Here is a 23,687-nt window from a genome sequence, read left to right as displayed (position 1 = left end):
AGGGAAGCGAGAAATTCCTTCCTGCCAGGAGGCCTGGAAGCAGTGCTGGGCCCTGGCCAGCATCCACCCTCCTCACCCGCATCCCTGCTCCCTTTGGTCGCCCCAAAGGTCACTCTCAATTACTCACTGCAGCTTTTTGTTTAGGAAATACCAGTGGGGATGTCCTGTCCCGTGCAAGCAGCTCTGACCACAGCCCATGCCAAGCCACTACAATAGACATCTCCCTGCAGCCCTCCGGCCCCGGCTGGTCTCCAAGAGAACAGTGCAGGAGAAGACAGACAGTCTTCAAATGCCCACTCAGTGCAGCTTCCTCCTACACTGCATCCTCTTCACCCTTCCTTGCAGCTCTACCCCAGGGCAGGCAGGGTGGCACACAGAACAGGGGACACACCAGGTGGGGCAGAACTGCCTGTACAGCTTCTGCGTTTTGAGGATCTATCCATCCCATTGTGTTAAAGCACTGGGCCACAAAGAGCACAGAAATGCAGCCACTCCTGTGGGGAGGCTACGTGCCAAGGACTCAGAACGGCTCTGAGTCCTGAATAAGGAGGACTGGACTCCAAGCCCACCTTACAGCTGTGCTTGAAATAGCCACGTGTGCTGCTGCAGAGCGGAGAGTATTCTTTTTCCACTATGATTGCTCTTGGATCCTTTTTGCTTCTGTAAGCCCCGACGGCTCAGCTACCACCCAGGCAGGGAGGTGTTGGTCAGGAGGGGCCTGCATGACACAGCCAATGCTCGAGAACACAGCTGAGCGTGGATTCCCGAGGCTTGTCTGAAAAAGCACATTCCGAGAATTTCCCTCTTCCGCTGCTACTCCCTCTTCCTCTTTCACAGGAAACTCCTGCAGAGAACAAATAAATAACCAAACGACCATCACACCCAACTGGAGTAGCGATAAGAAATTTGGTTCTGATCCACACCACAGAGAAATGTGATAAAATGCCGGCCTCTCAGAAGCCAGAAACTGTCTGTTTGCCAAGAGACTAAAAATAAGCCACAGAGGGCTCTACTTAAAGGCATGCACTAATAAACGTCTCTGTCCTTGATTAATCGCACTCCAATTTCCAGAAAAGCAGACTCTATTTTCCAGGAACAGTTTGTAGGGAGCTTTGGCAACAGTGGAATAAACACAAAGGCCAACACTTGTAACACATCTTAGGACAGCTTCCTGGCGGCTGCAGGTTTGCTGGAGGCAGTGCAGTCCCTCGGACAGAAAGGGCAAACAGGGACTTGTTCAGCTGGAGCAGGAAGGATCTCCCTTTCTCCACGCCATAGGGGCCAGATGCTGCACTCGTGCGTCCCCACGTGGCTGCAGCAGCACGTTGGCTTCAGTGGTTTACTTCACTTCACCTGTTCAGCTTCCACTGGTTAGAATGAAATCACCTCCTCCAGGTCAATGGGGAATAGAAGTTCCCAGCCGTGTGGTGGCACTGGCATACACTGCCACCAGCAGAACACAGTCCAGAGCTGGGGACCTTTGGAGAGCACTGAGGAGCAGCATGTCAGCACACCAGCCAAGTCTCACTGAAGGACCTGGCTGTGTGTGTGACAGCAATCCCAGCACACTTGTGAACAAAGTGTTTACACAGGCCGAGCTCTCCAGGACTCTTGGGGTGAAAGCAACCGTGACAGAGCTCCTCATTAGCACTGTTTAACTTAACACATAACCCACTATAAACAAGAACACTGCACATAAACAGAGCTCAGCCATGAATCATAGAAGGGACACCCGGTCTGGTTTAAACAAAGCATTATTTTAATTTCAAGATTTTATAAATATATATTTACAAAAGAAAGGTATCAATCCAAAGAGTTAAACAAATGTACAGCTCCCAAGTATTGCTACGGTCCAGGGAGACATACAGCGTTAATGCAATCCCACAATTTACAATACCCATTATTCAAAAAGAAACCACATTCTTAATTTAAAATACCTCATCAGAAGTTTACAGTATCTCCCACTGTGAAAGCACAACCAGCCTTGAGCAGTACTACATGACAAGAAGGAACTGAGCCCTTTCGTACAGCACTGCACACAGAACACACAATTTCTGCCACTGAGGTGAACACTGCAAGCCAACATTTCACCATCATACCAATGTTTTTTTTCCCCCAGCCCATAGACTCCTTGGGGATCACAGTATGCTGCATGGATTCAAGACATGCAAACGTCTTGCAAAGTCAGCTTGCTGATGCCAGGTGTTCAGGCAGCTCTGTTAAGGTTACATGAAACACCCTTTGGTCATGGAACAGTAGAAAGCAGCCTACAATCAGCCTCAGCTCTTGTTTAAATGGTTACACCCCCAAATCTGCTGCACAGGTGAATAAATGAGTGGAAAGAAGTTCTGCTTGTGTTACGTCCTGTCCTGGTACCCTGGCAGTGATGTTCCCTGCTGCTCTGTGCACCAGCTCACACCAAGTGGCATCATTTTCACAGCTCTGCCCATCACCTGCTCTCACACTCACTCCACCTCTGAAACCGTGTGTGCAGCTTTCCTTGCAACCTACTTTTAGGCCAGTTGTGCTCTTCATACAGACACAGGCCTGCAGGAGAAAGAGGGGTTTTCCATAAACTCAGATTTCATCAAGGTCCTGGTTAGATGTTACTGAGACCTCCAACAACACTTCAGAAAAATAAGGCTGGAGCTGCTCAGCAGTCACTTGCTGCAGTTTCCACTTGACTTCAGAAATCCTCCTACAGCCAACAGCAACACTTCCTTCAGATTTCCTTCACTGCAACCACCTCAGTGTCATTCAAATCACAGAATGAGAGAGATGTAGAACCAAAAGAGTACTATCTAAACTTCCTAACAGACCTCCAGGAACAAACACAACTGAAAACTAACCGAGGTACCAACTGCTGGAGGAAGTGGGGATGGTTCTTTGAGAACAGAAGGCCTTGTGTGTGCATGGTTTTTAGAAGGATACCTGGCATCTTTCTCTTAACACGTCCAGTGAGTATAAACCTGCATCAGAGCACTACCTAGGATGTCTTCTGATTCAAAGTTCAGGCAATGTAATTCTAATTAATCAAACTAAGAAAGGACTTAAACACAAACTGCTAGTGGAAAACCGAATATTAACTGCTAGGATTGTTAACTGGAAGTCTTGCACAATGTATTTACTTCTTTTAATTCACACCTCGTTTAAGCAGCTCCCAAATCTCATGGTTAGAGCAACATTCTCTGTGCTTCACTACTGCGAGTCCAATCCAGTTGAGGTTTCTACCATGCTCAGGATGCTGTTTGGTCCTCTTTAGCCATGGTCTGCAACAGACAAAGAAAAAAGGTACATGATAGAACTGTGTGACTCACTGCCATGATTCTGGAGCAACATCTTCATGTTTACCCAGAGACTGAGACTGTTCTGGGCCTTTGGTTTGCGCTCAGAAGCTATCAGTGAACACAAACCTAACACAGACTGTGTTGTCAATATTTAAGCTTCTTATCACACTGATGGCATTAAGTCCAATAAAGACTTGGGAAGCTGTGGCAGCCAACCTCACCTGTTCCCAGCCACATGTGTGCAACAGGGAGCCACAGTTAGGAAACTTGGGACAAGGAGTAGTTAAATGACAGCCTAGAAGTTGAACAGTGCCCAGTGGTGCCTAATGCTGCAGGGAGCTACAGAAGGCAGAGAAGGACCTGATGAGAAGAGTTGGTTGGAAATGAGAAAGAATATAAAAGGCAATGGTAGCCCTTTCAGCCAGGAATACGCACAGTGCAGCTGTTCACAGAAGCACAATGACTGATGGTGCCTCCAGATGCATATTTTTGTGGCTAGCGCAACCAGAAGGGGAAGCATTGCAATACAAGGAGTAATTTAGCAATGCGTTATCCAAAAGCAGTAAAATTTATCAAAAATCCTTATTTGGTCACTTATGTTTTCCAATTATGTTCCAAATAGACCAGCCACATTCCGGTATCTTCTATGGCACGACTCCATGACACTAGTAAATAACACAAGTTCATGATGTTGACATGGAGTTCCATTTGCACTACAATGAGCAAGTTATTCTCTGACTTTACAAGCAGGAGCAAGCTCAAGTTCACAGATAAGCAGTGTGTGAAGGGTCCCACCAGAGAACCCCAAATAATACCTTTTTCAATCTTTCTTCTCATGGGTCAGGTAGGAAGGAAGCTTATAGACAAAAGCAAACACAACTAGAAGGCTTCAAAACCCCCATATCTTACCTGCCGCAAAAACTGCTTTCCAAGGTAGCTGGTTGCCATGCTTGTCAAGTTCTTCCTACTGCCAACTTTGCACCTGATGTAACCGTAAAGGTTGGCTCCCTGTAGAACCACTCCCATCATAACTACTGCCTAAGACACAAGAAAATACTGTCATTGATTTATATTACCTTACTGGTATCACACAAAATCCATTACTGAGTTGGGGGAGGCAACTCACCAGCCATTTCACTTTGAAAGAAAACAGAGCGCTGAAAGCAAATATCACCCAGATGATAGGGCAGGTAATCAGACCTAACCAGAAAATTCGGGACTCTGATTCTGAGGAAGTTTTATGCCCTTGTGCTGATACCTAGAAACAGAAAGTAAATGGAGATTAACAGATCCCACCATCACTACCAACAGCCCAGAACCTACAAGCCTCCTGGTTTTTGCCCTCACGCAACAGTACTGTATGCTTTGGAGACCAGCTTCCATACCTGGTGAAGATATCTCTGTGACAAAAGATGTTTCCATTTGGGGGGAAGTAGCAACAAATTCTCTTGGAATATTTGGGGCAAAAAAGCCTCAGTAAGTTTGAGAAATATTACGTATGCTGCATGGTTTGGTTTCAATGCACAGAATCACCCAAACAGGTAACATCTTCTACCTTAACATCACTGTACAGACAACCAGAATTTCCCTGAGCGCTGCCAGAACTAAATACTGATACCTACAGCCATCAAGTCAGGCAATTCCTACACAGATATGACTCTCACTGCACTACTGATTTTCTCTATTGAGAAGATCCCAAGAAAGCACTCATTCTTCCAATGAATAGTTGAAAGATCTGAACTGAGTGAACTCATGGCTCAATTTACGGTATTGCCAGCAGTTTAGATACTTTTTATCCTCTCCCTAATGTATTCTAGCTTTTCCAACAAGCACAGTTATGAGAAAGAAAGTGTCTGCAAAGGCACAACTTTCAGCTAGAGAAAGTTTTGGGTTCCAGACTCTGCACCACTGTAGATTTCCAATGTGAGCACAGGATATAACTTTTACCTCACTCCCCATCTATGCACCAGAAGTGCTGTTACCTCCGTGCACACAGAGATAACAGGCAGGGATCAAAAGGACATGAGGTGCCAAAAGAAGGGATATTACACACAAAGCAGCAGTCATAATGAACACAAGGGAGCAGTAATGCTATGAGCAATGCTGGATTTTTTTTTTTTCCTAGTGCCAGTGATCTTCTACGGGAGGTAAAAGATATGTCAGCTGTTCTGCGCTCACACCAGAAAATTTCTATGTTACTGACAAGACATGGGAACCTTTACAACATTTTATGTGAAAATGAAGTTACTCACATAAAGCCAGATCGAGACTTCAAAAAAATGTTTTTAATAAAGCAAAAATGTAAAAGATGATGTTATCCTCATTCAGTACCTCCATGAAACAAGCAAGTGGTTACAGATCTGTGGCTGGAAGCATCTAGACTGTGCAATTCACCATCACAAGCATAACTGTTGATTAACGGGGTTGATAAACCTGAACCAACTAAAGGAAGCCTTACCTTTCTAGATTCAAATTTCCAGTGACTTCTACCATCATCATCCACCTGGTTCCACCAGCGAAGGCCAACCATCAGTCGCCCTGTGACATTCTGAAACAGACAAAAAGCAACGAGGCTTCAATTTGCTACTAAGAGAAACCATTAGCAAAAAGAATCCTTGGGAGTTCTCCATCTCAACGTTGGACCCACAAAAAATTATGATTTTTCAGTCCCAGAAATTTCTCCATGTCCTTTCTTATATTGGCAGCTGCTGGTTTCACAGCAATCTGCTCTCAGTGGCTGCACAAGTTAACAATGCTATCTGTATTTTAGAATGAGAGGCATCACACTCTGCAAAGATCTCATATTCCATTGCTCTTGCTTCTGCCAAAGCTTGGCTGTTTGGGTTGCTATTTGCAATGTTGCTCATTTGCTTCACATGTGGGCAAACAAGATCACAAGGCTCTCATGTCCAAATCCATTTTCTGATACATTCAGTACAATAACAAATTGCTGTACTAACATAAATGACACATACTTCTGGTGACTCAGAAGTGACCTTTCTAAAAATGAAGCCTGTGCTGCCTTAACAAAAATAAGTGTGCTATATGTCCTCCATTTGTTTTTCAAAAAGAAATCAGCTAATCAGCTACACGGTGTTGTTTCCTAATGAACTGCAGTACCTGAGTGTATCTCAGGTATCATTTTGTTGGAAAGGCACAAAGGTGGTATTTTTTGTGGCATGAATATCACTCTATTCAATTATTCTCATATAGTTAGACAAGATAATAAAAAGCATGAGAGGAACTTACCTTTACGGCCCAAAAGTCACATGACAAGAGGAGGATAATTGTCACCATGCAGGCAATAAAGCTGCTAGTTAAGAGCTCACAGAGCAGATAGACAACTATCGCACTGACTCGGAAGAACAGGTGGAAAAATGATGCCACTGGATGCCTGGAATGAAATACAGCACAGTCACAGTTCTTTCAGACAGCACTGAAGCAATTTCAGAGAAACAACACTGCAAAGTGATCCTCTCCCACCAACTCAAAGAATAAGGATCAGCATTATTATGTGAAACCAGTGTGTTATTATTGCTGAAAATATGGGTAAAAAAAACTCACTGGGAGCTCACCCTAAGGAGGAAATGTTCCACTCACAAACATAACCCAAACACAATGAGAATCTAGGGATGAAGGAGCCAGGTATTTTTTTTTTTTTTAAAACCTCATGTTCAGCATCAGCCAATTTTTATGGGGTAAATTTGAAAAGTGTTCTGACAGAAGAAACAGCAAACTGAGCTGCATCACACAACAGGACCTCCTTTCTGACTTGCACAGTCCCCTGTTCAGGAACATGCAGTAGAGCCAAGATCACCACGCCATCAGGATTTCAGGCTACCAGCTGTGTGGGAAAACACAGATCATGACCTGAACAAATGACTGGCCTGTAGGAAAGGGCTCATGTTAGCTTGAGAATGCAAGTATACTACCTCTAGCTTCTGCATATAGCTAGAAGAAGCTTATTAGTGAGAAAATACTCTGAAAATTGTTCTCCTTGCTTTCTATGAATGCTTGCTTATCCTGCTATTTGATGCTTTATGGTCTCTGGCTGCTATATATATGGACACAGTACTAAGGGGTCATAGTGGACATCTTGCCAGCCGGCCGCTACCAATATGTGCTGGGGGAAATCCCAGGGCAGATATACTGGTTGGCCACCGCTGGTACTGAGGGCTTGGTGGACACTGATCAGACAGTTGCTGCCAGTAAATAGAGTACCTCCATCCAATGAACATGAGCTCACCGCCACGTACTTTCTTTCAGGATTGGTAAACCTTATGCAGAAGCACTGGTGATTCTGCCTAACACTGGTGTGACCACATCAGGATATGGCAGGCAGCAGGACAGTGCCACTCACACTAGGAAACAGAGACTGGCAAAGAGATAACAGACCAGCCTGGAAACCAGTGCTCAGCACAGTGAGAGCCTCCTGCTACAGAGAGCTCAGAGACACTGTGTCAGTAATGCGTACACACATTTAACGTGGGGACACCCAGAAGCACAAAGGCACAGACACATGGATTCCAGCTGAGCTTCTGGAACTGCCACTCTCAGCTAAGCAGAAGTTACCCAGCATTACTTCTAACAAAATAGAGGTATTTGCTGTTATGTATTTCAACATAATACAGCAGCCGAGAAAATGGGGCCAGGCTCTTTTTGGTGGTGTCCAACAACAGAACAACAGGACAGGACAGTCCCTCCTTCTCCATACTTCTGCACAGATCTCTCTCCAGGTCACTGACCTTATTTTTGACTTTTTTGATCTCCTGGATACTTCATCATCAGCATCAAAGAGAGAGACATCCTCAATGTCATCACTGCTGCCCTAACGAGAGGAACAAACACAGAGTTACAAGAGAAAGAGAATTGCTTTTCGACTTCAACCCGGGTCACTTTTGATTACACTGAATACTGGGATGGCACCTTGAGATTTAAACACACGCAGCACGAAAACCACGCTGTAAGGCAAAGACACAGGAACCGGATTTTACTCTGACTGCTAATTCAAGCAGCGCCTCCCGTGCCGAAGAGAGGCAGGAGGAGCGGTGAGGCCTGCTCGTCTCGGGCACACTCCCCTCAGCCAGGAACCAGCTCAGCCTCTGCGCTCCCCCTTGTACACAGTGCCCGCAGCAGCCACAAAGCGCAACGCCCGAGCCTCAGCGAACCCCACGCAGCCCCACGGCCGGGCCCAGAGGAACCCCGCACAGCCCCACATCCACACCGAAGTCCCCCATAGCCCCCAGCCCTCACCTGCCGCAGCATGGCCGCAGCACCACTTCCGGCCGCAGCACCACTTCCGGTCGCGCCACGTCACCACCGCGGCCAATCTCGCGAGAGCCGCAGCGCCGCGCCTGCGCACTGCGGCACGGCTCTGACGTCACGGGGAGGCCGTGGGGGCGGGACGGGGTCTGTTCAGCCCCCATCTGTGGGTGTGGCGGCAGTCCGACGTTTTGTGGGCGCTTCGCTGCTTCGTGCGGCCTGGTACGGCCCTTCCGTCCAGCTGCAGCCCCCGTGCCACAGCCCGGCCTCAACCCGGCCTCAGGCCTCTCATGCGAAAAAATAAGCAGGCCGGCCCCAGTGCCCAGTCAGACAACCGACACTGTTTTGTCTTACCAGGACCTGGACCAATGCAAAGCACAAACACTTATTTTACCCACAGAAATAAGGGAGTGCAAAGCCACCAGTTCAGTTTGCTTAAACGCAGCAATCGTTTCCCTCAGGCAATGCTACGCACTTTGGGTTTCCCTCTCGTTGCACCTTGCTAGTAGCACACCGCCAGTGGAACTGTTCCTCAATCCCAGGAAGTACACAAAGAAAGGTCTGATGATGAGATCAGATGTTTTCCCTGGGCTGCCGTCACTGTTCCTGTGGGGCACTGATGGCAGCTCTACCACAGCAAGGCTGAAGCTGGAGGTGTCTCTGGGTCTGGCTGCTCCCAGCCCTACTGCAGCAGGGACACCCCGAGCAGGGCGCCCAGCACCACCTCCCAGCAGCACTTCTCCTTGCTGAGCTCCATGAGGTTCCTCCAGCCTATTGCTCCAGCCGAGCCAGGTTCCCCTGGCTGGCAGGCAGCAGGACCCCCATAAGGGACGTGCTCCATTGCTGGGACCTTTTTCATGGTCCTCCTATGGACACTCCAACAGCTCCATGTCTCCCGTACTGAGGATTCCACATCTGGACACAGCATTCCAGGTGAGGTCTCACAGCACAAAGTAGAGGGGCAGATCCCCTCCCTTGCACTGCTGGCCATACTGCTTTGAATGCATCTCAGGAAATGGTTGGCTTTCTGAGCTGCGAGGGCACATTGCTGGTTCATGCCCAGCTTGCCACCCACCAGTACCCCCAGGTCCTAATCAGCAGGGCTGTGCTCCATCCTCACATCCCCCAGCCTGTATTGGTAGCATGGCTTGCCACAACCCAGATGCAGACCTTCCACTTGATTACTCTCCAGTTTTGGCTGTTCAGCCAGCTTTCAGTCCACCTCTCTGTCTATTTGTCCAGCCCATACTTCTTTAGCTTATAAACTCTAATCAGTCTATACAAACTCTAATAAGAACTTTTATTCAAACAGTTGAGCCATGTCTTTGCTCTATCAGTCTTGAATGTGCTGTGTCTATAGTAACAACAGATCTAGCAACTTAAAACGCAGGAGAGGAGTCAGTCCATTCACTGCCTTGAGGAAGTGTTGAAAGTACCAGTAGTATCTCATTGAAAGTTTAACAACAGAGATGCCTTTCATACTCACATAGAAACCACAGGGATCTTGACATGCCAGGCTCAGCTAGATACCCAAGGAAGCTGTTACATTAGACAAGCCCCAGAATCCTCAGATGCTGGTGGTTTGTTGGGCTAACGGGTTATCTCAAATAAATGTATTAAGTCCAAGTTCAGGAGCAACTATCTTCCCCTCCTTAGTAAAAGAGACTGTAGGTAGGCCTTTAGTTTTCCTTAACCAGGCCTTCTTGCCTGCTCTTTCGTGATCTAAGAGCTTTGCCTGGTTTGCCTGACACTGAGCTACAGCAGCTGCAGCACGTGCCTCCTCCTGCTGTCCTGTCAGAAGCCTGAACCCACTGTCAGCCTGGGAAGGATCTGCAGCGAATGGGCAAAAGTTTTTTTTCCCCCTGCAAACTGCTTCCTTTTTCATTTGTGGGATCATTGCCCGTGTTGATTTGATCCGTTCAGAAGCTGTACAGCGACTGCTATGCTGAACTCTGTCTGCAGGGAGAGAAGTGCCCTTACTGCGAGCACCATGAGCTTTCTTTCCTTGTAGCAAAGCACCGCAAGTCTTGAGACGTACAATGCAGGGAGCAGGAATGGAGGAGTTCACAGTGGGCCCATGCAAAGAATTTTTCAGCTTGAGTTGCAGCATTTTAGTCTCAAAGGGTACCGAAATCCTTTTCATAGTCAGAGAATCACTGTAAGATCTTGCACGTTGGAACTGGGCCATCAGATCCTTTTTTTGTTGCAGAGAGGTTATGTATATTTGTCTTTTTTGTTGCTGCTGCAGCAGACATTCCAATGCTTTCTCAGTTGCTGAAGAATGCTTTGTAATGGAGCGGACAAAGGATGGCTTGCCACTCTTCTGCAGCATGCTGACAGTCAAGAGGAACTTGTAAGAGGACAGAGAGCCCTTTTTCTCTTCCTGATGTCTGTCAGGATGTGCAAGTACAGAAGTGCCATACTCAGATGCGCCATCTGTTTTCAAAAACAAAACAACACTGAGCATAAATGGAGTCAACGACATTGTCTGGGGTCATTAACTGCATGGTAGTACCCCAGCTAAGACCAGGGACAGATGCTGGGTTGGTAGGCAAATGGACAGTCCAAGTTTATCTACACAACAGGCAACACAGGCAGCAATGTACCAACAATGCCCATTTCAGTTTGTTCATTCTTAGCCTTGCTAGCAACACTGCCAGTATCAGAGATAATTCTGTCCTGGTGACCTGAGGAGTGATCGTTGCCATAGTCTGTACCAGTCAAATGAATGTCAGATTCTATAATAGACATCATATTCGTGTGGGGATGGCCTGGGACCCAACTTGGCTTCCCATGCACCCCTTTCTTGTCCTACAGTTTGTGTATTGGGAAGTGGCTCTAAGAGCAGCCAGTTCCCAGCAGAAATCTGTGAAAGGGCCAACATCTGAGAACCACTATGAACTACTTCTACCCAGGCCTGCATTTGATCTGGAAATCACAGGACACATTTTGTATCCTAGCTTTGATGTCTGAAGTGATGTCAAGAGTGACTTGTGTGTTTAACAGACACGTCAGGATGGATTCGTTATTACACCCTTAATTGAGAATTAAATTAGGATTTCAGCAAACACTGTACAACACTCAGTGCCATGGCCTCACTGTAACACTTCATTCATCACCCTGCAAAGCAATGTCATGCCATTTGCATCTCATTGCTTGGCTCTTTATTGTTTGTTTGTTTTTTAAACTGGTTAACTGATACCTCTGCCTTCTGGAAATATATTTCAGAGAATATTAAGCTTCATTTGCAAAGGCAGAACACAGCAAAACAGACTAATTACAGAATCAAAGTATCTTGAGCTGGAAGGGACCCACAAGGACCACCTGTACCTAGAGCCAGGGTTCCCCATCCCAGGCACAACATCCAGCTCTTGTTAAACTTCATTTGGTGATTGCTCAAGATCTCTCTGCAAGGCCTTTTTGCCCTCAAGAGAGTCAGCAGCTCCTCCTAATTTATTACCATCAGCAAACTGACTTAGCATGCATTTGAATCCCACCTCTGGATTATTTAAAAACATCGAAGAGAACTGGCCCCAAAATGGAGCCCTGGGGAATCCAACCGGTAACTGGCCATCAGCCTGAACACTACTAATGAAAATCACTGCTTATTCCTCATTCAGAGATTTGTTCAATCTGCACATACAGGCAGCTCTAGGTCTGTTACAAACACCCTGAATTTGGGGTAAAAGACTTCCGATGGTTTCAGCACTTCTGAAGTGAGATTTCAGCATCTGCCCAACTCCAAGATCCAACAGATTCTGATTTTAAATGCTGGGAGAAACTGTAAGCTGAGAGAAATGCCATGTGACCAAGGACCGTGTTTGTGATCTCAGTGCTATCATTTCCAAACTGCAGCTTGCCGTGTCAAGCTGGCTGAGATGATTTCCATGATTATTTTAAGCATGTTTTTCTTAGCAGCTGCTAACTACCTGAAGATATTTCCTACACATATCTCCTACGTATGATAAAGAAATCACAGCTTGAATAAGGTTATGAAAAAAAAAAAGCCTAGATACCAGAGAGCTAGACTCTATCATTGGACTGGATTGCTTTCCCTGTTTGATTGATCCTATGCAGCTTCTGTAACCACTGCACCCTCTGCAAGGATCCGTTTTGCCATTGCCAACCTCTCATCCAGAACTGGTCTGTCTCCTACAGATAATTACTTCTTGTTTAATCCATTCATTTATCTTAGATGCACTCATTCAAAGAACCAACACCCTACCACGCTATGACAAGTTCTCACCAGCATCTGCCAGGTTCGTTACAGAAGATGCCTTTGCTGGCTGTCCCAAAGCAAAAGGATGGGGCTGGTGCTTACCAGGAGCAAAAAGCTCTTGCTGCTCTGCCTGGATGTGAGAAGACCTCCTGCTCCCAAGCAAATGTTCCTGTTGCTGGCAAGCTGCTGGCTTTATCATTTCATTGCAGAGAGCTAGAAAGCAGAAGAATACATCATCTCTAATCTGTGTTGGTGTTAAACTTCTATTTAAAACAAAAATCTTTGTAAATTATGAGATTTCAGGTCTTTGGTCACTGCTTTGCCTCTTTTATCACAGCTTCTGAAGTCTGGGCGTTAGAAGCAACCCACACATACTTGATCAACAGAAAACATCACAGAAGCCAAAGGTGACAGTAAATGCTGATTTTCAGAATTAAGTATACATATATACCACCCAGATTTTTGCCACAACAATTAAAATGATCAGTTTGCTTCCTGTTTCTGCCCACTGTATGTCCTGCACCAAGCACAGCTGGTTCAAGGAAGTTAGCAATTCATGCTATGAGAACTTCCCTACCTAGCCCATCTGCTTCTGTGCAGTTTGCTCACAGAGTTGGAGATTCTTGGTACTGTATTAAATAACTGCTGATTTATAAAAAATCACACCACAATATGACGATTTAAAAGGTGCCTATTTATGTGCAATTGCATATCCCAGTGATGGCAAATTCTGGATGCAGGTGTCCTGTGATTTTCTGGGGATTTTAATAATTCAAGCTCTGAATCAGCAGCATGTTTCCATGCACACCAGCTGTCAGGACGTGAATAATATCACTGATGGATTACTCAGCTGGAAAATGACAGCAACTGTCTTAAGCGTGCTGAATTTATATCAAACCTTTCTAAAAAGGTGCAAAGGTTTTACAAAAGCCTGGAAACGACAGACCCATTGAAATGCAGCAGTATGTCTACCCGGCTGCACTTCAAAAAATGAAGAGTCTGCATATGAAGACAGCAGGTACCTGATGCTATTTCTAACCCACTTTAGCAGACCATGCCAGAGCATTGCAAAGGCCATATCCAGTGCTTTGAGGCACTCCAGAACGTTTTGTGGCTAGTGGATCAAGCAAGAGCAGCATGAGCAGGGCAGCACCTCGTGTCTTCAGAGTGAGGCGTCGCATCTGGCTGGCAATGTGGCTCTTGGTTTGCTGGGAGGGAGTCAGTGCTGTGCCCAAAGGGCAGCTCTCCTGCTTCTCCTTCCACACCATCTCTCGCTCAGCACCTAGCATGTAGTCCCACATGACATCCTCAAACTGGAACATCAGCAGGCTGCTGGGTGCATTGATCACCATCCTGGGGAAGGAAAGGGGACGCTCTTAAAAGCAAGAACATCATTAACGCAGCAGGTACTGCCTAACAGGTCCATTTGCTTCTGTGTAATACAAACCCTGAGGGTAATTAAACAGAACTGAGAAAATGATCACTTCTTTGAGAAAGAAAAAAGCAGTAGCAATTAGTCCCATCAATCAGACACCATACTTCTAATGCACGTAGTCTGCCTGAGCTCTTGGCAGCTCTTCTCATCCCACACCATGGTAAATTCATTGCCACAAAGGATGAAAGTTAATGAAATAAATTAAAAATGTCCCAACAGTGGACTGAATTCGATCAATGCAATGTCACAGGAAATTGGAGACACCATATGATCAGGGGCCTTAAACCTGAAGTAGAGGGGTGTTCTGGGACTGGCTGGGATGGAGTTAGTTTTCCTCCTAACAGCTCACCTAGTACTGCATTTTAGGGTCACGACCAAAAGAGTGTTCACAACACATTGGTGTTTTAGCTCTCACTTATCCTGAAGCTGGGAACCACCCTTAGAGGTGTGGATATGAAGGAACCTAGAAGCATTTTCCATTGTTGGCTTTTCTACTGAGACAGGTCAGGGGGCAAGCAGAGGCTTTGTCAGGCCCTGGCTTGTTTCTCCAGCCTCTTAGTAATTTGAATTCAGCTTTACGAGTTCAGTTCTTACCTTAAATCATATAGAAATGGGAAATTTTAGACTGCTGAAAGAACCAAGCAAATCATTTTCAGCCACTTTTAATAAAAACAACTTGTCAAAGCAGTCCAGAAGCAGTAAAGCCCTTTAAAACTTATTTGCAAGAAAGATAGGTGGCAGAATACACAATTTCTTAAATTACAACCTAATCTACCTAATTTGGTAGGGTCTGACTGCAGCTGTTGTCACCAACCTGTTTTTGGCAGCACAGAAAGATATGGAGTCCCCCCTGCTGCTGCCCACCAGCACTCTCAGGCAGCTCCCAGTCAGGTAGTTGAACACACGGATCTTCCCATCAGCACAGCCGCTGACGACTCTGAGAAAGAGCAACTCCAGAGACAGAACTTCCCTGAAAACACAACATGCAGTCACTGGTGCAGTCGCCATGCCTTCACATGGAGACAGGATCAACTGCCTCTTGTTTTGCAAGGGATGCAATGGCCTGCCTCTACCAACAGGCTTAAAAAACACAGCAGGAGCAATCGAGATATTTAGAAGACCTGCAGAAGTTCTTCATAACGAGTCCTGTGAAGATCACCAAAGTGACCATGGCCAGCACACAAAGCTGATGCTCATCCTCAGAGTAACCACTGTGATTGCAGCTATCTGCCACGTTTAACATTTTATTTTTGTGTCTGGAGCAATAAGATGCTACGGTTCTCGTAGTTCTAATAAGCAAGTACTACAAGTTGATCTAACATGCAGTTGGTAGGGTTCAGCATGCAATGCAGCCACCGTGAACATACACAGTGTCAACTCTCGACCAAGTTGCATGGCACCCAATTGAATGAAGGCTGGGATCCTTGACATTTTGCACTGTCTGTCTTCAGACACTCCTGTTTGTGAGCCAGCAGCTGTGTATTTGTATTTTAGGTTGTTACAGACCTTCACAGCTGACAAATGCTGTCTATGACCACGTGTTGCCTGACACTTTTTAGGTGGAGAACTGTTGGAAGAGGATATTTCACATTCTAGCACTGACCATTATAAGATATGTTGTGTTCCTGTAAGGGGGGCTTTTTTTTTTTTCCTTTTTACAGCGGGCTTTAGAATACACCTTGAAACACACTGCCACTTACTTCGGGTGACGGAAAGCTGTTAGGCACCTCTTAAGGTCTCCCACCATGCTCCATCCAAAGGCATATCCATCACTGCTTCCTGAGACGAGGTGCCACTGATCAAAGGACAAGCACCTCACTGGGCCTAGGTGCCCTTCTAGTACCTGAGAGTAAAAGAAACAGGTGAAAAACTGACCGTGGTGGGAGGGCAATTACAGTCTTAGCCCAGGTGAGAGTGGATTATCTTGCTCCCAAGATGCATCTCAATTTGCAGCTCAATGCCATTCCTCTCAGAAATCTGGATTCATACTGCTTCTGGACACCTGCAAAGCTGATAAGCAGACTCTGGCCTCAACCTTTACATTGCAGAGCAGCCATCCAGTTTCTTATAAACTGCTATTGCTTCTGAGAGCAACAAACTTCCTATTCTGGGCTAACCCATGGCACCTCCAACCCTGGAAGCTGCTTGTCCAGCCCTCCCACACCCCTCTCAGGTTCTGAATGTTTCTACAAGAGCCTCACAAGGTGAGATAAATGTACCTGCAGAGATTAAATAATGAGAGGGCTTGAATACAAGGCAATATCCCAGATATGAACTTAGATTTTTGCCAACTAGTTTTTATGTTATTCTTTCACCAATAATTCTGCAGTTCCTTTTGTCAGTTTGGACTCTCCTGTTATTTCTTTGCTTTGTTTTGGTTCTAGAGAAAGTCTTTGGGGCAGAAACCAGCTATGATAAACTAGTACAGTAAACTAGCACAGGATTATCCACCTAAGAAACTTACTTTGAGCAGGGTGCCTGTGCCAGCATGCCAGACTTTCACCAGCCCTCTGTCACACCCACTGACAGCATGGGTTCCATTCATTTTAACAGCATAAACAACATTGCTGTGTTTCAGAGTCCAGAGACATACCCCGCTATCCAAGTTCCACACTGTTAGGATTAAAGAGGAGAAATGCTGAAAATGATCTGTCCCTATTGTATGGTTTTGGGTTTTTTTCTGAGTGCAATACGAATTAAAAGATGCTACTGCAGAAGGATCTGCCCCTTGTACCTGCAGCTCTGCCTGGAGCCAGGTGTTGACACAGAGAGCGTGACTACATAGCAAACTTCTCAAATGCAAAGCCCTGACAATGGCACATCCTTTCAATACTTAATCTGCAAGTGAGTAACAGGGCAAAGCTGCAAGCTGTACCACTTTCCTGAGATTTGCTCTGCTCCTGTAGCCACGTAGCCATTAACAAACAAATACAATAAGCAATAATAAGAATAAAAATCCACCCTTATACACTTGTCTTCAGACTATCGCCATATATATCACTCCAGAGCTCCCCAGGTACTCTGCCATTCCCTTGGCTGCACAGCTCCTAGCTTTGGCTCTCACCTTTCACCATCCCATCTGTGCCTCCCGACACAAACTTCTTGCCATGTAAATCCAAGCAGGTGATGGCCCCACAGTGACCAGTAAAGATTTTCATGCAAGCACCACTGTATATATTCCAGCATCTATATGGTAAAAGGAATACAGTGATTAATTATATAATTTGTGGATGATTAATTACTTCCTACTTAACTGGCCCAGCTCTTCTCAAATCCATGCTACCTTAAGATCAGGAGACATCCCAGTGAATTGATGAGGGATTCAGAACAATCACAGCAGGCTTAATGGTAAATTTTTACACTTTGTCTGCTCTTCCACCACCGAGCTGCCCAGAAATGCATAGTTGGATTTCAGCTCTGGCATGGCTACATCAAATTGACCTTCAGATGGAGAGCTTTACAGATAAGGTTATTTCTTTGCTGGTGGATACCAAGATGATTTCTGTTGACTTTGTCTTGAGAACTCAACAAACAACACTCCTGGGGAGGGGAAGGGCAGGCAGGAGAGCCTGAATCACTCTTCTCTTATTGTTAAATGTGCATGTACCATGCCAGAGCTGTCGAGCTTTTCACCCCTCGTTTGACACCCTTTCAGTAGGTGAGATTCAGTGGTAAATAAGATTTAGCAGCAGCTGCTCATCTCCACCCCTTTGTGTCAACACACAGGACCCGGACAGGAGCAGCTGCACACCAGCAGCAGGCTGCAGGATTTGCTCAGCACAACAAACCTCCGGCAGCATCATGGAGAAACTTGGTGCTGACCTCAGCAGGCACAGAACCTCACTGCTGGCACCTACCACACACATCCCTGGTGCTTTAAGGTACAGTGATACACGGGTTATCTGAAAGCAACTTCCTACTTTATCATTCAGTATTGGGTGAAACTGGAAAACAGAAGCAGTTTCATGGTGGGTATGTTTGATATATCAGCTTTACTTTCTTCGTTACTATGGTGAAAGTGATGGTCAGGAGGATTCATGAAGATTGGGGAGGAAGGATTTAAGCTCTAATTTTTTAGGTTTTCCAGGGGGGTGGGAGCCAGGGCACAGTCCCAGGACTGCTCACCTGATGCTGAGATCGCAGCTCGTGCTAAGAACGAGCCCTTTCTTCTCATCAAGCAGCAGTGCTTTGATGCTCCCAGCATGCCCAGAGAGCAGAGGTGGCACTTCTCTCATTGCCAACACGTTAAAAATCCTCACTTTTCGGTCTGCAGAGCCAATGGCTACCAAGTCTCCACCGGCATAGTGGATTACTCTGTTTGGGTCTGATCTGGATAAGGAAGAGTGATTGAGATGAGCTTTTGCCAGTTAACAAGCCCTAGCAGTACTCCATGCTGAGTGATCCTCAAAGAGCAACCTGATGGGCAGCCTGCTTAGGATGTGGATCCTCTGCAGAGCACAACCATGGTCCTCATTCTGCATTCCCAGGTTCATATCTGGAAGGTAAGCTTTAGAAAGGGGAGTGGGCTCCTTCCAGCTCCACATCCCTTGCAATATACCATGGGTCCTAACCCTTCTGTCTTCAAGAGTGATTCCATTTGGAATCTTTATTAAAAGAAAAAAAAAAGATTTGATACTGTGGGTTGCTTATCACTGATACCAAGACCCTTTTCCAGCCATAGATGCCCACAGAAGAACTGCAAGGAAGGGGACAGGGTTTCAGAAGCCCTGTTTGTCCCTACAGAGGTAGTGCAGAATACAGTCACGTGCAGCCCACATACCGATCAGTGAGGACACGAATACTGTAGGAGCCACAGAATACATTCCTCTCTTCCAGCTGTATCGTATCAGTTTGCAGATCATGATAGGCTGCCTGCAGGTTGTTTTCCTCCTCCTCCTTGTCCTCCTGGTGGAGAGAGATAGGGAAGCATTACCCAGAGATGGGGAGAACAGAGTATTATTCCCTAGTATTAGCCATATCAGCTTACCCCCCACCAGGAACAATAGAGATGGAAAGTGTCAGTAAAGAACAACCAGCATGCAGTAACTCCCTGGTTAGCACAGAAACAAGGCTTCTTCCCTTCTGCCTCACTCAGTGGCAGCAGCCACTCTTTGCCCACTGGAATAAAGGCCATGTCCCCATGATGATGCCCAGCCTTGCCAGTGCTTTGGTCTCAAAGCTACTTCTGTGCCTAGTGGGAAGCATTAGGACATCTGGGCATAGATGCTGGCTGCTTCCTGTGCAAGAAGTGGCTGAGCATGCATTGGTCCTTATGAGATGCTTGAGATGGTACAAGCCAGAAGCAGAAAAGCAAAGCAATTCCAAATTCACAGTTCTGTTTTCCAAGATAACCATGTCCTCCCTTCTCCCCGCGATGGAAGAGACACAGAAGGCAAACCCCCTCCAACATACCTCTGTTTTACTTTCAGAGCTGTGGTCTCTCACTTTGATGACGCATCCCTTTTCATTTAACTGTGGAATTGCCACCTTGACTATTTTAGCATAGTTGGGAACTGCTCCCATAGGGCACAACTCCTGGAATAAACCAACAGAGGCAACACGATCACAGCAGAGCTTGGTCTGTACTAACCAGGGTGAACCTCTCCTCCAAGCTCTGCTCTGCTGCATCCCAACCACCAGCTCTGGCTTTTCACAATGAAACCTAGCATTTCCATCGTCCTGTGTGGAGCAAATAAAGTTCACTGGGCAGAGCTAAAATGACCTGAGATTACCAAGCCTTGCTTTTAGAATGTCCTGATCAGTATTCAGAGTTGCAGGCTCCCTAAATGTCACTGAAAGCTATTCTGTTGTGTTTGAGACTGCATGAACATCCAGCCCAACTTTGCAGGTGGAGGAAGGAATAGGGTGAAGCTGGGAGATGGCCTCCAGAAAGGCACCTCCATCTCATGGTTTGGGCAACGACAGGGGAAAGAAGAAAGTAAGGGCATACCGATGGCAGAAGTGCAGGCACCGTACCTGCAAATACAGGATTTTCTTCTGTACTGCTTTTTGACACACATGCTCCTTCTCAACTTCTTTGGCCAGAAAAGCCCAGTACCTACTCACGTTGGCACATGTTTTAAGGGATTTGTTATCCAAAAGCCCTGAGGAACAAAGAGGACAGAGCAGAGGATGACATCCACATGAGAAGCCACCTGCTGCACTCAGGGGAAACCACCCTTGGGAAATGAGGGACGCCTTACCCAGGATATACTGGGAGAGGTGAACCGGCAGGCAGCGAATGAAGTCCTTGTATGTGACACGAGAAAGTGATGGGAGAGATGTGGGACGTGGATGGACATCCGCACGGGCTGAGGACGCAGTAGATGAGGCAACCTCTGCACCAGGGCCCTCTGGGATGGGGCTGCTGGTGGCTGGGGGACAGAAGCGCAGTGCTGGTGCTTGCCCACCTAGAAGACATTGGACGGGCCAGACAGTAATGGGACTGCTGTCAGTGCAGCCAGGGCTGAGCTGGGTGGGAGTGCAGTCCTACAGTTTTCTCCTTGCAAATGGGACGCTTCCCAATTAGCAGCACTTGAGGAGGGGGGGGGGGGGGGGGGGGGGGGATCTGTCCTGGGCAGAATGGAAATATCAAAGCAGCCTCTTGTTAAGGATGTTCCCTAAATGGGGTACTCCTGCTTTAGCCATGAGATTTCCTTCAGTACAAATAAGTCTGTCACGACGCTGCAGCAGGAAAGAGTACGACAACCTCCCCGCCGTCCCCCACATAACGTTAAGGCAAACACAGCGGGTGCTCTTCTCGCCAAAGCGCAGCCCCGTCCTCCCACCTGTCCGAAGGAAGGGCTCGGTGCTGTCCGACCCCGCTGCCCCCCGGCCCCGCTCAGCGCCGAGGCGCGGACCGGACCCGCAGCCCCGCACCGCCGCCATCCGGGGCCGCCCCGCCCCGCGCTGCCGGGACACCGCCCCGCGCTGCCGGGGAACCGCGACGCGCCGGCCCGGTGCTGTGAGCATCGTCCGTCCGGTGCGGGGCGGCCACAGCAGGACGGACGGCTGCCCCGTGCGTGGTGGGCGGAGGCAGCGGGACGGCCAGGGCTCTGCTGTGCCCGCTTCCCGTGGGCTGCGGGGCTCTGGCACGTGGAGGGCTGCAGCTCCGCCACAGCGTTGTTTTCCTGCGACGCAGCAAACCCGGCGCTCCCCAGCAGCACCGAACACCTACAGGTGCCCCACGTGCCTGACCGTGCCATTAAGCCATAGATGGGAGCAGCTTCCCTGCTCAGTGCAGCAAGGGAGGTATGAGCATCTACTAAAACCACACTGGGACCCCAAAGGACACCCCCACCTCCCTGCAAGCAGCCTGGACCATGCCCTGCTCTGCCACCTGCTTCCAAAAGCAAAACCTGGAGGGAGTTCTCCATCTGCACCACACTGAGCCACACCTGGGGTACGTGCCAGGGACAAACACTGAGTGCAGGACATGGAGGAGCTGAGCCCAGCAGCCGAGCAGCAGACTGTGCTCCTTATCTTCTGCACACCACCGGAGCTCAGCATGGCCTGACTGTGACTCAGCCCCTTTGTTGGCTGCGGTGCTCCTGCCCCAACTGAAAGCATTTTGCTGGAGTTCCATTCGCCATGGCTGCAGGTTGGGGTCTGTGTTCTGCAGCAAGCGGTGCATTCCTGACATTCATTAACAGGTTAATACCAGAGAGTCAAAGCGGGTAAACCAAAGTGAATGTTTTCCTGGCTCAGTCTGTTCTGGGATGCTGAAAGCTTTGGGCAGGTGCTCCAATCTGCTGGGGCTCAGGGAGTGCTGGGATGCTGCTCTCTGCCACAGGGTTTGGATGATGCTGTGTGGGGCTGGGGCTTGGATGCAGTGATCCCCATGGGTCCCTACCAGCTTGGGATATTCTGTGTTTCTGTGATTCTCTGACCTTCTGGAGTGAGCCAGCAGTCCAGGTTCTACTGTGAAACCTCCCCTAACAGCCCTTCGGAGGCACAGAGGACCACCACATCACCCTGGGGATGCTGTGGCCCCAGAACTCCGTGTCCTGCAGCAGGTTCTTGAGGTGGGGTGGCTGGAAGCTGCCGCTCGTGGATCACTGCATTGCTGTAGGGCATCTTCAGCTTGTCCTCCATACGGAGCACACAGCTGGTGCCCACCACCACATGCATCTCCTCCTGGACCTGGACTGGGGAACAGCAGGTGCTGAGCTGCTGTGCTTTCTGTGCAAGGCCCTGCAGATTTCTCATTGCCCCTTCACGGACACCCACACCAGGGACTAATGGATGTGCTGGCAGTGTCTCACTGCAGGAGATAATGCCTTGAGGGAGATGGTAGGACCTCTCATCCACCCAATGGCATGTGCTGCAGTGGGACATCCCTGCTGTGTGTGCAGCATCCCTGAAGGGCTGAGGGTCTCAAATGGAGCCCAGAACAAAGCTGGAAGCCTGTCCTGACGGCTAACAGGAATTCATGTTGTTCTCAGGCAAGAGATGTCACAGATGGAGGGGTTCACTCTGTGAGAATTGGGTGTTTGAGGCTCAGGGTGCCCTACACACAGCATGGCCAGCTGCCATCAGGACCTACTGCTCACCCCACAAAGTTTGCACAAGTTCTGGAAGCACTGACTTCATTTGCAGGGGTTGGCTCTTGGTGGTTGCACTGTCACTGCCATGATCCTGCTGCAGGAGGAGGAAGCCAGAGAGCAGTACAGGTTGTGTTCTCCTGCACCACGAGTCAGCAGCAGTTACTGATTTACCCCATCCCATCCATCTGCAGAACCCCATGGAATTCCCTGCTCTCCTGGCTCCAGTGCCTGTAGTGGGGACTTTGCTCAGGGAGTTGATGCCATGATCCCAGTTTTGGCACAGGGTGAGCAACCACTCAGTGCCTGGCACAGCTTTTCCCATAGCAGCCTGAGAATCACACAAGAACAGCCCTGGGGAAGGGGATTATCGTGGACTGCAAAGTTTAAATCCAGTGGGAAGCCCTTCTCTGCAGGCAGAGCTCACACTCATTGCATTTTTGCTTCAGCACTTGGCAGGACTGGGACCTGGAGTGAGCCATCCACTTTTTATGAACCTCAGACTTTGGTTCTACATCGTTGTAGCGATTTCCTTACAAGGGCTTTGGAGAACAGGGGTCAGAAGAGAGCCAGAGTGCTGCAGGGCTTTGGGATCCCTTAGGGAACCCTCCATGGGACCTCTCTGCCCCAAACCTGAAATAGTAGGAAAGGGTCAGATAAAAAGCCCCATGGGAAGCCCGATGTGACAGCACCATAAAAAAGGACTTTTCATTCAGAACAAACCCAGCAAGGCTGGAGCCCCCCGGGGTCACCTCACCATCCCCAGCAGCTCCCGGCTGCACCTGGTTGGGCTTTGATAGCTCCCAGGATGGGGTCTGCACAGACTCCAAGACAACCCATTTCCAGTGCTGGTACAGAGCCTCGGTGCAAAGCAGAGCTTTGGCTTCCCCTGACCTCATGCATCGCTTCTGCTCTGCAGGCTCTGAGCGAGCTGTCATGCT

At 47.8% G+C, this 23,687-nt stretch overlaps 2 protein-coding genes across 2 annotated transcripts; both read right to left on the bottom strand.

Moving 5' to 3' along the window:
* Nucleotides 1-1,736: 1,736 nt before the first annotated feature.
* On the bottom strand, nucleotides 1,737-8,576 carry FAM18B1 (family with sequence similarity 18, member B1). Its single transcript, NM_001030699.2, has 7 exons — nucleotides 8,541-8,576; nucleotides 8,033-8,115; nucleotides 6,537-6,681; nucleotides 5,746-5,835; nucleotides 4,414-4,545; nucleotides 4,197-4,325; nucleotides 1,737-3,269 (listed from the first exon to the last, which is right to left on the bottom strand). Exons 1-7 carry the CDS (start codon nucleotides 8,550-8,552, stop codon nucleotides 3,237-3,239), a joined length of 624 nt encoding a protein of 207 aa, NP_001025870.2. The 5' UTR covers nucleotides 8,553-8,576; the 3' UTR covers nucleotides 1,737-3,236.
* Nucleotides 8,577-9,835: 1,259 nt separating this feature from the next.
* Nucleotides 9,836-23,147, bottom strand: CDRT1 (CMT1A duplicated region transcript 1). Its single transcript, XM_415592.6, has 13 exons — nucleotides 20,992-23,147; nucleotides 20,407-20,613; nucleotides 20,180-20,307; nucleotides 19,616-19,738; nucleotides 18,984-19,108; nucleotides 18,329-18,532; nucleotides 17,268-17,389; nucleotides 16,668-16,816; nucleotides 15,904-16,046; nucleotides 15,018-15,173; nucleotides 13,922-14,121; nucleotides 12,871-12,981; nucleotides 9,836-10,985 (listed from the first exon to the last, which is right to left on the bottom strand). Exons 1-13 carry the CDS (start codon nucleotides 21,173-21,175, stop codon nucleotides 10,153-10,155), a joined length of 2,685 nt encoding a protein of 894 aa, XP_415592.6. The 5' UTR covers nucleotides 21,176-23,147; the 3' UTR covers nucleotides 9,836-10,152.
* Between the last annotated feature and the right edge of the window lie 540 nt (nucleotides 23,148-23,687).

This window comes from Gallus gallus, chromosome 18, assembly GCF_016699485.2.
Source record: "Gallus gallus isolate bGalGal1 chromosome 18, bGalGal1.mat.broiler.GRCg7b, whole genome shotgun sequence".
Taxonomy (NCBI): Eukaryota; Metazoa; Chordata; class Aves; order Galliformes; family Phasianidae; genus Gallus; species Gallus gallus.
Note: the sequence above shows the minus strand (reverse complement) of the source record. Positions and strands in the feature narration are given on the sequence as shown.